We start from the raw sequence: 15556 nt of genomic DNA, 5'->3' as shown, positions 1-15556 counted from the left end.
CTGGCACACTTTCCTTGCCCTGTCAGTATACCTGACTTCTGTTCTTCCACTTTGAGGTAGGCATTTGGGCAGAAGGGCTCAGGGTTGTCACATCAGGACGCAGACGAGTTCTACAGATGTTTGCATGGAAGGTGCACTTGTCATTCCAACGAGTTATCCGAGAAGAGCCCGGTCGCATCAGGCCAGGCCTCTCCGGGATCACCTCTGGATTTAGTGTGGACACGGTGGCACACCTTGCTTCAGGAAGCAAGCCTCGTCTGCTTAGCCTGCCTTCTGTCCTTCCCCAGCTCCCCCAGTGCAGCCCTGAAATTCCTTCCCGAAAATTACCAAGGGCCGTTTTATCAGCAGAGTTACAAAAAGTCAGTCTCCTTCTCCCTCTCTTTTTTTTTTTTTTATTAAGTGTCACTCAGCTTCTTGAAGGAACAAAATGTACCAGTGTCATTTTCTGTTCAAATAACTCTCCTACAGGAATCATAAACTTCTCCTCTAGACCTGAGCAAATATTCTGTTACCTCTAATGGAACTCTTTTTCTTGCGGGAACAGTAACCCCTCCTGATTTACTGTCCAATCTGTATGAAAAACCTGAGTGACCTAATTCTGTTTCAATTTTCTGTGCTCGTGAGGACACTAAATGAGTCTCCTGCAGTTAGCAGTATTGCTTGTGTTGTTGTATCTGGAAGTTTAGAATCTCAAATCTCTTTATCGGACTACCTGCTGGATCCCATGGATGGGGAGACGAAATTGTCTGGAGAGGAGCATTATTTAAAATGAAGATTTCTATTAACAATGACAACAACCACCGCAAGGAGAGAAAATTTCCTACATTAAAGGAGCCCCTCCTGTACCCTCGCTCCCACCCACCCCATGCTGAACCAAATGCATGTAATTTTACTCTGGAATCTCCCTTCCCTATTCTGCAGTTTAAATGTTCGCACTTTGCACTTCTTGCCTCCCTTTCGTAAAAGAAAGATTCTTTTGTGCTTGGGAAGCTGAGATTCACTGACAAATCACTAGGCCCTTTGGAGAAGCAGACGTTTCAGGAAGAAGTCCCCTGCCCCCGCACCAGCTCCCACCTTCTCGACTCCCCACCTTCCTCCATCCCTTCCCAGTCCCTGTGACTTAATCTCGGTGCTCTCAGCCCTGTTTTCCTAAGATTATTTGTTTAGTCCTATTTCCACAGACCTTTGGAAGATTAAGGAAAAGCAGCTATGCCTCTAATTTCGCACCTGACCCACTTTGTCAAAGAGAGGAAACCAGAAAACCAAGGATGGTTGGAGTTCTGGGATATTCAGATGAAAAAGGTCTACAGTCAATCTAGAACCAGGGAAGTAGCCTGATGAAATCACTGGCTCTCATCACTAATTTTCCTATAATATGGCCTTCGTTTCTGCATGAATAAAGTTGTTCTCTTCAGGGTTTTTATTTTCCTATTTAAATTACATATTTGGGGGCACCTGGGTGGCTCAGTGGGTTAAAGCCTCTGCCTTCAGCTCAGGTCATGATCCCAGGGTTCTAGGATCGAGCCCTGCATCAGGCTCTCTGCTCAGCGGGGAGCCTGCTTCTCCCTCTCTCTCTGCCTGCTTCTCTGCCTACTGTGATCTCTCTCTGTCAAATAAATAAATAAATAAATAAATAAATAAAATCTTTTAAAAAAAATAAAAATAATAAATTACATATTTTAAAAAAAAGTAGTAGGTTTTTCTATCAAACTTGTAGTTAAGATGCATCATCTTTGGCTATAATTGGAGATTTGGGGCTACGTCACTATTTAAAAAATTGAATTGGACAAATGAAATGGACCTTTGTTCCTACAGTGAAAAATAAAATAAAAATTAAAAAAAAAAAAAAAAAAAAACATGGTAGAGGTGCCTGGGTGGCTCAGTGGGTTAAGCCTCTGCCTTCGGCTCAGGTCATGATCCCAGGGTCCTGGGATCGAGCCCTGCATCGGGCTCTCTGCTCAGCAAGGAGCCTGCTTCCTCCTCTCTCTCTGCCTGCCTCTCTGCCTACTTGTGATCTCTGTCTGTCAAATGAATAAATAAAATCTTTTTAAAAAAATGATAACGATCCCATGAGTATCAATAGGAATGTAAAAGAATGTCAGGTAAGTCTGAACAATCTGATAAAAAGAGGAAAATGGTGGAAGTTTATTTTTTATTTTATTTATTTTTTTTTTTTAAATTTCAAAACTGATGGAAGTTTACTGTTGTAGTGTGCACTCGCAGATGTTTAGTCTGTTGCAAAGAGGAGAGAGAGCGCCACTTAGAGGTGTGGTTGCTCGTGTTGGCACATACAGTAGAAACAACAGCACGGTGGCGATGACAGCACTACTAATAGCACATTATGACGATGAATCAGTCAGGAAATCAGAATTAATAATGTGTGTGTACCAAATAAGATAGGAATCTGTCATAATATTGTTTGCAGTGAAGTCAGTGAAAAAAATGATGTGTTTCTCTTACTATCATTTTTGGAGTTTTGAAAAAAATCCCATTCCCTTTTCTACCAGAGCAAACAGCTATTAGTTTTTTGTTTTTGTTTTTTAAATTATTCATTTTGATGTTTGGGCTCATTGAAGTGTTACGATATTTTGTGACATCTAGGTCAGACAAGATTTTACTTTTCCGTGTTAACACACAGCATCTTAAAAGCTGACAAAACCATGAGACAGATTTGTGTTTAGTTATTTTACTTTTTTTTTTTAAGGTTTTATTTTTTAAGTAATCTCTACACCCAACATGGGGCTTGAACTTACAACCCTGAGACCAAATATCGCAGCCTCCACCGACTGAGCCAGCCAGGCGCCCCACATAATATGAATTTTTACAAAAACCTTTAATTATCAACTTTTATAGTTGAAGGTCCCAACGCTGCAGTTAGGAAGTGGATATTCGTTATCTAGGGTGTCACTGTGGGGAGTCAGGCAAATGAGGGCTCCTGTCTGGGCTCCCTCCTTCACTAGCTCTGTGAAGTCTGCCTGTTGCTTGCTCTCTCCAAACCTGAATTTTTTCATCAGGAGGATGGGACCATTGTAACATTGACCTTGTAGGGGTGCGTGTGTGCGTGCATGTGTGCGTGTGTGTGACCGAGACAGAGACAGAAGGAGAGAGGGAGGGAGGAAGAATTAAAATTGTGCATTAGCTACACCTTAGTGTAGTGAGTGTTAACTTAGTTTAACTTACTGCCTTTTACTGTTCTCCATGAAATCTATTCCACGACGCTCCTGCCCCAAGTTTGGAGGGAGGTAGTTCTAAAAATAGATTTAAATGGCATGTAATTATTTGTAAGGACAGGATCCAGGCGAACCTGAAGCCAGTGTATATGGGTAACGGTAAAAGTATCCCAACTGAGTGAAGAAAGTGGGATGTCTTTTCTCTTCTGTTCTGCCTTTATTATGAAGAAGGGCCTGCAGTTATATTTTCGAGGATGTCTGAGATGAGAATCCACAGCAATCCTTCTCTAGAAATTCATAGTTTTTATTTTTTATTTTTTTAAAGGTTTTATTTATTTATTTGGCAGAGAGAGCAAGCGAGAGAGAGCACACACGGGGAGCAGGAGAGGGAGAAGCAGGCTCCCCGCTGAGCAGGGAGCCCAATGCGGGGCTCAATCCCAGGACCCTGAGATCATAACCCGAGCCCAAGCCGGATGCTTAACCGACTGAGCCACCCAGGCGCCCCAGAAATTCGCAGTTTTTAAACACTGTTACTTTACCATCCTCTGCTGCCCCAACCCTGATTTTTAAAAATGCCTAATTTGCCTCTTCTTTTTTCAGACAAGCCGGGCTCACAGAGGAAGTGGTTGTGGTTGGCAGGGCTCTCTCTGAATGTTTTGGGTTGGCTGATTTCTGTGGCCTCAGCAGCACCTAAAAGGGCCCTTGTTCACTCAGCTTTAACGGCTGTTGTCATCAGCGTCTTGGCAAGGAGGGCAAATGGCCCGGTTGCCTGGGGCAGGCCTAGAACTTAGGAAGCGATCTCAAGTTCTGCACTCTGACCAGCGGGGCGTTCGGGAGCCAATCCCGCCGTCCTGTTTCTCGTTTTCTCTCTGTTCAAGGCGAGCTGTGACACTTGACTTCCCTCCTCGGTATATCACGAGCCCTTCTTGTGGGTGTTAGAGAGAGGTCAGTGAAGAAGGTCAGAGTGTCCCGTAACACGTAGCACCTGTCTGCATTCATGCGAAGGTAGCTTTTCTCTGTTTAACATCAGAAACTCTAGTTGGGTGTCAGAAATCGGCCGGCCGGCGATGTCTAGAATGTGTCTTGCCAGGAACTTAGACCCACTGAGGGCTCTCATTTATCATTAAGGCTAAATCGTAATGTGTATTTCCACCTCCCCCTTCCCTCATGTCATTGTCTCCTCTAGGCTCCAGGCTCGCATAGCACATAGGATACAAGAACTGGAAAATCTGCCTGGCTCTTTGCCACCAGATTTACGAACCAAAGCAACGGTGGAACTGAAAGCACTTCGGTTACTCAATTTTCAGCGTCAGGTAATGCCTTTTCCCCAGCGAATCTGAGACATAGGAAATAGATGTACGTCTGTTCAATATTGTTACAAAGATAGAAACTTAGTAAAACAGTGTATCTTTTAGACCACCTGCATAGAGCTCAAAGTAATGAAGACTGAATTGTTTATTATTATTTTTTTTTTTTTTGCTTCTGTATATCAGAGACATCCCCCCCCCCCCCCCGCCGGCTTATTATGGTTTCCAAAGTCAGAGTAATGGCATTTTGTTATCGTAGATGAAACCTCGAGAATGAATGGGATAGCTTCCCAGCAAGAAGGTGGGAGAGCAGGACCAGAGCCGCTTTTGTAAACACGAATGTAAAATCTGAGCCGTGATGACGAAAATAATTTTAACAAATATGATAGCCACTCTGCGAAATGAATAACTCATCATTTAAAGAAACATGTAAAACCCTTTGACCCCATCAGGCCCCCACATGGTGACTGATCGTCGATGATCGTCTCTGTTCTTCCTTAGTGGTCGCTGGAGAATCAGAGCTAGCGCCATGAGCTGTTTCATCATCTCAGTTACTAGAGAAATGAAGGAGAGCGAATTGTTACGACCATGAATTTTGCTTTGTGGAGCCAACAGGTGCGGGTCGCCCGATCCTCGCACTGCCTCATTTAAGCCAAAGGGGAAGAGGGACGTGTGCTCCTCAGGCGGATGGGTTGACTTGGTGAAAGTCTCAGGGCGTGTAAAATGAATTATTAATGAATGAAAGTAGTTTGGAAGTATTGAATTGCATGACTCGGTCTGTTGCAGGAAGTGACTGAAATCGCAAAGCTACCCCACTTGCTACTGTCCCATGAACCCGGGAGTGCATTTGCCCTCTTGGTTATAATGTCTGTGGTGGTGGGGTGCCAGCTGGCCATAGTAGATTTCAGCTGGAAGTCGAAAAGAAAGAAAATAAAAGGCTCTGGGTCCTACTCACTTCCTTTCTTATAGGTGACGTCCTACAACACATTGATAAAGTGCTTGATCCAGTATTGTTAAATGATTAATAACCAAGCATATTTTCACAAGTGAGATTATAGTCAGATTCGCTTCACTATGCCAGACTCTTACTGGTCTCTGACTTTTTTCTTGATATTATAGAAAAATCCATGATCTATGAAGCTTCCCAGTGAACTAACTGTAATTGATGCTGAGTTGAGGTTCAATGAAATTATCATTTTAATGTATATTCCTACCCCATCCCCGGCTGCCACCACATAATATACAACGTGGATAGGACATCATATTGATGATAATCTAGGGGCCCCTGGGTGGCTCAGTAATTAAGCGTCTGTCTGCCTTCGGCTCAGGTCATGATCCCAGGGTCCTGGGATCGAGCCTCGCATCGGGCTCCCTGTTTCTCCCTCTCCCACTCTCCCTGCTTGTGTTCCCTCTCTTGCTGTGTCTCTCTCTCTCTGTCAAGTAAATAAATAAAATCTTAAAAAAAAAAAAGACATCATATTAATGATGATCTAAAGGAACTCCATGATATAGTGTAAAATGTAAATATCTCCAAGAATATCATTATTGGGGGTGAGGGAAGTCAGCGCCAGTGCTTCCCGTCGTCTGTATGAGCATGAACATTGAACTAATACTGGGTGAGTGCCTGCAGCTCCTGTATGCGAATAGGAAGTCATTTCTCCACTCTTTTTTTTAACAGAGCAGCATTCAAGTTAATCTTTAGACACAAAGAGAATGTTACTGTGGCACTTAAAATGAAGTCAAATATTTCAGAAGATCATTAGCTAATTAATACCATTAGAATAATTAAGCAGAATGAATGAATTTATTTAAAACTCAAGTCAGTGTCTGGTTTTTTTTAGTGTTAACAGTGCTGTAAGTTTGTGTGTGTCTGTGTGTCTCTGTGTGTGTGTGTGTGTGTGTGTGTGTGTGTCCCCTGATCTGAATGTCTTGGAAAGAAAACTTATGCCATCTTTGAAAATACCCCATAGATTTCGCATGGTGTAGTCCCTTCATTTACAAAAAGGCCACCTGTGGTGCCACACCTTCTAGAGTCCGCCGTGTGCCTCCACTAACCGGGAGCTAGAGCAGGGCAGGGCCTTGCATCTGGGGACAGGCTCTCCAACCACTCTTCCCCCCCGCCCCTTGACAGCTGAGACAGGAGGTGGTGGCCTGCATGCGACGGGACACAACCCTGGAGACAGCCCTCAACTCCAAAGCCTACAAGCGGAGCAAGCGCCAGACCCTTCGGGAGGCCCGCATGACCGAGAAACTGGAGAAGCAACAGAAGATTGAGCAGGAGAGGAAGCGCCGGCAGAAGCACCAGGTACTGGGGGCCTGGACCCTGCGTCCCCACAGTGGCAGAGACGCCCCGACTGAGCCCTCTGGCGGAGGCAGGAGGACTGGAGAACAGACCACGGGGCTGGGCAGTGGGAACATGGCAGAGCAAAAGGTTCCCTGGAGCTGCAGTAGGCCGACCGCCCCAAGGAACAGGAGGGGAGAACAGGCCACGCCGGGGAGGTGGGTGGCCTGTCCACGGCCTCCTGTGGCTGGGATGAGGTGGAGGACCCTGCCTTCTGGATACCAGGCAGGCGTCCTCCTCACCATCCCTCCTGCACCTGCCTGCTGAGTGGGCGCGGGCGGGTTGCCGGAGGGCAAAGGCCCCCGGAGTGGGAACTTGGAAAAGGAAAGAAGAGAGCAAACGGTTATTTTTACAGCAAATATAAATACAGTCTCCTGGGCTTTTCCAGGGCCCAGCTGGAGGTCTCCTAGGGGCAGATATTTTAAAACAGCCCTTTTCTAGGCGTTTGGAAGTCGTTTGATGGCGGATCTGATTTTGCGATGCGATCCCATACATTGTGCTTGTTTTCCTGGGCTTCATTTAGTGCCCGGCTTCGTTTCATTTTGAAAAATGTTAGACGTTCATGGGTACACGTTTCCTCTCCTGTCTTTAAAAAACGGCTCCAAACCCTCTGCGGCGAGTTCAGCTGCCCCTCCACGGTATTTCAAGTCGCGGTCCTAAGACATCTGAGTTAAAGCAGAAGGAGGCATCACTTTTATGACCTGTTCTCCCTCGAAATGGCCGGCTTCCTTGGGTTGATGGGAGGGTGGTTTGCTTTCAGTCTTATCCTCACCCATTTTGCAGGCTTCTGTCCCTGATCTTGCAGTTTTCACGAGGCCCTATCCTCGAGGTCCTAGAGGCTTCCCTTACAAGCTGGCGCCTCCTCCCAGAGGCTATTTTTCCCAATAGCCCCAAATCGCGCAGCTCATCTACCAAGAGACATCCCAGGGCACCTGCACCACAGAAGATTCTAGTCTTCTGCCGTTGTGAAAGACACCCTGAGTGTTTTCTTGGGCTCCACGGAAACCTCAGATGACATTGGGAAGTAGGCTTTAAGGATCGTTTTCCCTCCTCCGTTCGGGTCCTATAGGAGTACCTCAACAGCATTCTGCAGCACGCAAAAGATTTTAAGGAGTACCATCGGTCTGTGGCCGGGAAGATCCAGAAGCTGTCCAAAGCAGTGGCAACTTGGCATGCCAACACGGAAAGAGAGCAGAAAAAAGAGACGGAACGGATCGAAAAGGAGAGAATGCGGAGACTGATGGTAAGGGGCTCGCCTGCGGGGACCACGGGCGGTGGGGTTCCCGTGTGCACCTGTATTGAGAAGGTTAAATACACCATCTCAAGAGTGGGTAAAAGCAGCTTGTCAAATATATGAACACGTCCCTTTGAACTTCCTACAGAAAGAGTAAAAACATCTCCGTCCTGGACAATGCATGCCGAAAACCCAGGGCCACAGCTGACGGCTATGTAATATTTCCGTGTCCTGGGGTGGCCTTGCTGTGCAGAATATAGCGTCTCCCATCGAGGCAGGCACCACAGTTTGCAGGGCATTTAACAACTAGACCTGGAAGGACTGATAGGATTGTTCTTATTAAAATAGTGCCTCTTTGAGACTAAGGACACAAGTTGTTTTGAGCAAATGTGTCATTAACTTGTGTCTGGACTCAAAGAAGGTCCGTTTCTTGAAACCCCTAGTGCTTAACCCCCCACCCTTTTTTTTAATGGTAGAAATTTCTCCCTTCTAGTATAAAAAGTGATTTTTAAGTTAATTTTGAAATGTCACTTTTTTGGTTATGGCTGTGTTATTGTCAGATTCTCTTCATGGATCATTACCTTTGTGCTCTTGTTTTTTTAATGGGGAGATAAATCCAGAAGGGATGGTTCACATCGCTGGCCTGGGTGTCTGATTTTATTGACCATTTGTTTTTGGAATTGGACCTCAGAGCACACTGTGGATTTTAGAAAAGTCTGTGTGATCTATAATGATAGGAGACCTATCTATCTGGGACATAATGCCAGACTATGGGAGGAGATGAAATCGTTAGCCTTGACCCCTAATTACGTCCCTGGAAAATTCCAGGTGACGCTGTCTTCTTTGGTGGTCCGGTGGTTTGCATTTTGTTTTCATTACCTTTTTTGGATTCCAGAGAGTAAGCATATTTCAAAAGGCTGTGCATCCAGGTACACTAAATCTTGTCATCTTCTCCTACCTCCCTTCCCCCCTCCCATTTTTTTTACCCCGGGAAGGAGAAGACTGTCCACGAGATCTCTACCCAGCCAGGGAGGCCCTTTTCTAGGGATCTGAGTACGAAGCAGATTTGTCTGATTCAGCTGGAGTGAAACTATATTAGAACCTCAGTAACAGATTGGCTTGACACTAATGATTAGGCATTTGCAAATCATTAATTTTTGCAATTAAATGATGGAATATAGAGATAACAGAGAAACTGAAGTTTTTTATCACTCTTTCTTCAAGTGAGATCAACCATAACCAAAAGCAATTAGAGTTATAATAGCATTTGGGGTTCCTGCTCATCCACGGGGCAGACAGCAGCTAGACCGAGTGATAAAACGCCTGTCACTCGGGGAGACACTGGAGTGACGCCCCTGGACAGAAGATCCTTGGCTGGGCTGCGGTGCCCTGGCCTCTGGAGGATTTTGTGACATGTCCCTTTTATCCTGAGTCACACGAGGAAAATATTCTGGGATGTCCTTCTATTGGGACGTATAAAAAAGATTTCTCCTGCAATGGCTCCAAGGACATCAGTTTTTATGGCATTTAACCCCATGATGTTGCTTAATGGGAGGTAGAGGTGGAAATGACTGAATCTGTTTTATCACTCAGCAGTATCAGACTCTGGGTGCTAAACGCCTTGCCTATGGTCACTTAGGCCCGCCCTGCCAGCCTGTGACCAAAGTCCCCCCAGATCTGACATTTCCTGTCAACCGCCCGGTTTGTCATGCTTTTACATACAAGAAGTTACACTTGTCAAAGTCCATTTGGGTCTTTGCCCTTAGAAGTTCTTGATGAAATGTTTCCTACTGAAATGTTTCCGAATGAAACAATGAAATGTCTGGACTTGGCTGCAGGGTGGCCCAGTTTGGGCCCAGGGAGAGGAGCTGCAGGAAGGGTGGCGGTGAGACGGGAGTCATCATGAGTTCATTTGGGTTGCTTGGTGTTGGTTACCTGACAGACTATACTCCTCTCTCCACTTTGGGTTATTCTTGAGAATTTCCATGCTTCCAAGTGAAGGATACACTCTGGATGATGAATTGGAAAATTTTAGCATCTTTCTCTCTCTTTTTGTTTTGGGCAAAGAAACCTAGAAAAACACAGAGCTGAGTCAAAGTGCTTGCCCGCACTGGTAAATAGTGTTGTTTTGGGTCCTGACTTTGCCGCAGAGCCCATGTCCTGGGACTCGGGTGGGCAATGCACTCCCAGGCATGCCCCCCCCCACCCCGACCATCCTGCACTGCACATAGTCACTCCCGCAGCCTGGGTCATTCAGTTCACGGCGCCTACCAGCCGTCCGTTCAGACGGTGATGGGGAGCGCTGAGGGGAGAGTGGAGCTGTGTACATCTTTGCTGTGCTCTCATCATGTCCTTCTTTCCTTAATAGGCTGAAGATGAAGAGGGCTACAGAAAACTGATCGATCAAAAGAAAGACCGGCGTTTAGCTTACCTTCTGCAGCAGACCGATGAGTATGTGGCCAACCTGACCAACCTGGTCTGGGAGCACAAGCAAGCCCAAGCAGCGAAAGAGAAGAAGAAGAGGAGGAGGAGGAAGAAGGTGAGTGCCCTGATGGCGGCAGCCGAGTTGGTGGGGGGGCTGTGCGTATGGGCAGGGGCCACTCGAGGACTCTTTCATACGCACTCCTTCCTGACCTGGTGAAAGATTCAGGTGACCGAGTTGCAAAAAATGCTTACAACAGTGGGCGGCACGGTGTGAGGGAGGGAATCAGGCACAACGGTGTGAGGGAGGGAATCACGCACAACGGTGTGAGGGAGGGAATCAGGCACAACGGTGTGAGGGAGGGAGCCAGGCACAATGGTGTGAGGGAGGGAGCCAGGCACACCAGAGGGGATGTAGGAGATGAGCATGTAAGGGGTAGGAAGTGAACTGAAACACTCCAGTCCGTGTTTCCTTGTTCCATAGCGTATTTCAAAATGAAGCGTACATGGTCAATAGAAAAAGGAAAAACATGGGCCCACATACGTGTTTGCTTGAGGTTAATACCGGTGTGGCAGGGCCTTGAAAATGGAGCGGAAAAGGCAGAGTGCCATTGGAAAGAACCCAAGGAAGGGGTGAGAGATGGCTCTGGGGTACAGTCAGAGCCTGTTTGAGCCTGTTTGTTCGGACGGACAGCAATGCCCAAATGGTGTGTTCAGTTCAGCTGCCCTGTTGTGGTGCTAAGGTGAGTGGGCAGACCAGGGTTTTCGGTCGTGACAGAGGACAGTAAATGGTTTCGTGTAAAGTAGAACCTAATCAGCGTGGAAAGGGAAGGATGAGATTTAGACTCTGAGCTCTGCGGCTGTTGTAATGTCGATGCAGGTATAAATGGCCCGGGTCAACCTGTGAATGTAGGTCCTCTTGGAAGCTTGAGTGGTTTGGTTTGGTTTGGTTCTTGGTTCATATTTGGTTTTTATGGCGGATCCTGAGTGGCCTGGATGCCCAACGTCCACGGGAACCAGGAAGTCTTCATCGGGTCGTGAGGAGCCAGGCTGGGTGGCGTTCATCATGTATTCTCTGCACTGAATCACTGAACAAAATGTTTTTCAAAAAAATAATTAATTTCATGGCTCCTGAATCCTCATACCTGCTTCGTAATTAAGGGTGGGGGGATGAATGATGGAGAAGGCGCCTCCTTGCCCCTGACTCCTTTGGTATAAGATCGCTTCCTGCATTGTGAAGATGAACAAGGGATGACTCAGGGCTCAGATTTAGACAATTTTGTCGGTGAGAAATACCTCATTTTCTTGTCAAGGTAGCATTACAGACTTTGCAGAATTCCAGCTCCCAAATTCTAGCTTAAAAGGATGTGTTCAGAGTGAGGAGAGAGCACATGGGCAAACAGGTGGGATTCTGTAACATTCCACGAGGGGACCCCGTGAAGTGACGGTTTTCGCTTTTCCTAATGCGGAGAGGTCTTTTGCACAGGTTACCACAAAAGGTCACCGTTGGTGTTTTCGGTACTGAAGTTCGGATTCTACTTTTTGTGTGTGATTAAAAGCTAATGGCCCAGATTTGTGTTTCTGGCTTATAATTACTGGATTCCTGTCATGATATTAGATGGTATATCATCGTCGGCAAAGAAGGATATATCATTGAGTGATAGTGATTGCGCCTGTATTTTCGGTTAATCCGTACAAGGCAGGAACCTGTCATAACATTTTTCCTGGTGCTGCCAACTCCACGTGATCTCTAGACTCTACTTCCCAACCCCTGCCTTTGGGTTTGCCAATGGCAGATACTCTTTCTCTTTATCCATTCGTCTGGCACATACTACCTGGACGGTTACCGTGAGCCAGGCAGAGGGCTCAGTGCTGGGGAGGAGGAGGGAGATGTGGAGGAAGAGTACACTTGCCCTCTCTCAGTCCCACCAGAGAGCGAGAGACAGACAGACATTGATCAAACACACACCCAAAGAGATCATCGTAAACCGTGATGAACGCTGTGAAGGAAGACTGGGAGCCAAACTTGGGGGGAGGGAGCCTGATTTCCTGGCAAATGAATGCTCCATCCCAAAGCCAGTCCTGCTCCCCTCTGCCGGACAGGATGCTCCAGGGGGCTCCCTCTGGTTATCTCACGTGACTGGATGTGCAGAATCATGACTTTATCATCAGCTCTGCCTCTTCCCTGGTGTGCTTTTCCCTAGCGTTTGAGCTCGCCCTGCCCTCAGCAGGGCCTAGGAGCACAGGCAGGATTTCCTTCTAGAGCCTTCTTGCTGGGACGGATGGGATGAGGAAGGAAACCAAAGAGACCTGGTCCTTCCCACCCCCCACTACCTCCAGTCCTTCCTGAAAACCATCTCTTTCCCGGGGCTTTGAGATTTGGTTCAAAGCGAGTTACCTAATTCCAGATGCACCTTTATTCAAGTGCAAAGAAAATGGTTGCTTTCAAAAGCTGATTATTGGACAGTCTGGATTATCTGTCGTTCTTCCCTTCGTTAGAGTGAATGATTGAGGGTGGTTTGTTGCAGTTTCTCTGCTGGGGAGGACGGTCGTGTTCAGAAGCTTAAATAGTCATCACTGACCCCTTCAGCTCTTCCCACAGAACCGAATATGATGCTGTGCCTATCTAGAGTATGTTTTTTGCGATTAAGTAAGGCCTAAATAAGCCTTTGTTTCTCGTGACCCACTGGACCGACAGAGCTGTGCTGTGACAACAGGTGTAGGGGCAGCTGGGCCACAGGCACCTCTGTCCAACATGTTATCGGTTGAACTTGGGATTTCACTGGAAAAGGATTAATTTTTTTTTTTTTTTTAATATTGCGCCTGTGTAACCAAGAAGGTGTCTCTTTTTCTGGGGAAGTGTATTGCGTTTCCTTGTTGTTGCTGACCAGGAGAGTGGGTTTCCTTAAACCTGCCATGAGCGTGTTTGCGCCTCTGTTCTCGCCATGAGAGCCGCTGCTGCGAAGTACACGTTTATAAGTCATTCTGGAACTTACTGCTCTCAGCCCGCTCTTCCATTAATGCCCTTGAAGTGGAGGAAAAGGAAGCGAACTATGTGTCTCTACCTAGGTGTTCGAGGAGGAGTAATTTGCAAAGTAGTGAAATATCCATTATGTGAAACCAGCTTTTGCTGGGCGACAGGATTAATGGACTCCGACGTGCCCTCAGCATGACCTTGAGGTCTCTGTCCTCTTCTCTTGATTGTTCTCTAACATCTGCAGGCTGAACTACAGGATGAAAAAGGGCACGGGGATAATAAAGCCACAAGGGTGTGCACAGATAGGCTTGAGTGTGCTGATGTAGAAAATTGGGCCACCGCCCAAGAACTCAGGTCTGTCTGCAAACTTCTAAGTTCCTCACTGCATCAGAAAACATACCCTACTGATTTGCTTTTGTTCCCTTATAGAATATTTCCTTAAAAGACTGGTTGCCTGGTGCTTCAGTCTCCTGATCTGTGAGGAGGTGATGGGATTACGTGGCCAAATGTATTTAGAGCATTTAGAAGGTACCTGGGCACATAGTAAATGCTCAGTAAATAGTAGTTATTTTACCAAACAATTCTGTGGTATAAACATAGGCTAGCAATTGTTTGAAACGTGGTTCCAAGGGTTTTTTTTTTTTAATAAAATCTTCTTTTTTCCCATGTTATATATTTGCGATGATGTCAAGAGAATAAATGTTTGGCTACCATTTTTCCCCCCAGTTTAGGATCAGTTAAGCGTTGGGTAGGATGTCTTTTCGGACATTGACAGATTCTTTGACCATTGAGGCATGCGGTTGGAAACGAGGATTTACCCTTTTTGCTGGACTCTGCTTACCCCTCCCTCGCTAGCTCTGACACAGAAAATTTTCTAATTGTGGGGCCCCTCATTTGCAGTGGTTTCTGGTGGTAATCAGGTGGTCCTTGTGCAACTCTAGGGTGTTTTTCCTTAAGCTCTGGTTAGGAGCCCAGGCTCACCGCCCCCTACACACCTCCCACGTCCAGCCTACTGAGAAGTCTAGTCCCTTCACGGGTTCTGCCTCCTGAGCGGTTGACTTCAGGCCGGAAATAAATATTTAATTCCCTCTTCCAGATCTTCCAATGCAGCATATACCAACAGAAATACACCCTTGTTGTGAATGTGTGACATTTCTTGGAAACTCATGACACTAACAGGAACCAGCAGAGAATCCATGGGGACCGCTGTGCCAAGTATTTTTTTCATCATGATGTTTGCTCTTCCTTCTGAAAGTTCTTTTATTCTCTTTCTCAGCAAATGCTGTTATAAAGCACATCTCAGGACTGTGACATTTTGGAGGGGGGCTCTTTCTGGCACAGAATTCTACACGGGTCAGTAGAGCAACGGGAAGTGTGTTTTTACCCTTTTTAGATAGCAGCAAATCAGAAAAACCTCTCGGCATAATTTTTGGTGACAAGCATGAGAGGCACAGTAGTGACGTCATTGAGACATTCCTTGTCAATTCAAGTCACTCTCCCGTTCTTCTCAATTCTTTTCTCTCTCCCATTTGCCCCCAAGATGAAGATTTTCCCTTGCAAGGAGAATTTCACAGGTGAAAGGAGAAGTTTCTTTTTCTTTTCTTTTTTTTTTTTTTCCCCAAAGATTTCTTTATTTTTTAGAGAGAGACAGAGAGCACGAGCAAGGGGAGGGAGAGAGGGTGAGGGAGAGAAATCCAAGCCGACTCCGCTCTGAGTGCAGAGCCTGGCACAGGGCTCGATCTCACAACCCTGAGATCATGACCTGAGCCAAAACCAAGAGTCAGATGGTTAACCGACTGAACCACCCAGGCGCCCCTGAAAGGCTCTAAGGTAATGCTGGGCATTTTGAGTGTAGGGACAACCAGGAACGGCAGGTGAATGCGGTGCCATGGTGATCAGTCATTTGATTAGTCCAGTATCAAAATGGGTGAAAACAGAAGTTTGGATCAAAGTCCTGCTTAACTGGATTGACCAGTTACTTGAGTCAAAAATGTTGGAATTGGCTTTCATTGCAGGGTACAACCAAAGTAATGTGCAATTGGATCTTTTTTATTGGATCTTTTTTATTGCCCGATCACCTGTCTTCATGCTCAGAGATCCACTTAA

At 46.2% G+C, this 15556-nt stretch overlaps 1 protein-coding gene across 4 annotated transcripts in view; it reads left to right on the top strand.

Annotated features, from left to right (window-relative positions):
* The window catches only part of LOC111153501 (SWI/SNF related, matrix associated, actin dependent regulator of chromatin, subfamily a, member 2), a 178109-nt gene that overhangs the window by 32844 nt on the left and 129709 nt on the right, over window positions 1-15556 (top strand). For all 4 annotated transcript variants that reach the window (XM_022512561.1, XM_022512558.1, XM_022512559.1 and 1 more), the window contains exons 6-9: window positions 4357-4483; window positions 6609-6782; window positions 7888-8061; window positions 10421-10591. In XM_022512561.1, the coding sequence (XP_022368269.1) occupies window positions 4357-4483; window positions 6609-6782; window positions 7888-8061; window positions 10421-10591 (646 nt within the window). The remainder of the gene's footprint in view (window positions 1-4356; window positions 4484-6608; window positions 6783-7887; window positions 8062-10420; window positions 10592-15556) is intronic.

The sequence above is a fragment of the Enhydra lutris genome, unplaced genomic scaffold, assembly GCF_002288905.1.
Source record: "Enhydra lutris kenyoni isolate GAN:26980312 unplaced genomic scaffold, ASM228890v2 scaffoldscaffold33, whole genome shotgun sequence".
NCBI lineage: Eukaryota > Metazoa > Chordata > Mammalia > Carnivora > Mustelidae > Enhydra > Enhydra lutris.
Note: the sequence above shows the minus strand (reverse complement) of the source record. Positions and strands in the feature narration are given on the sequence as shown.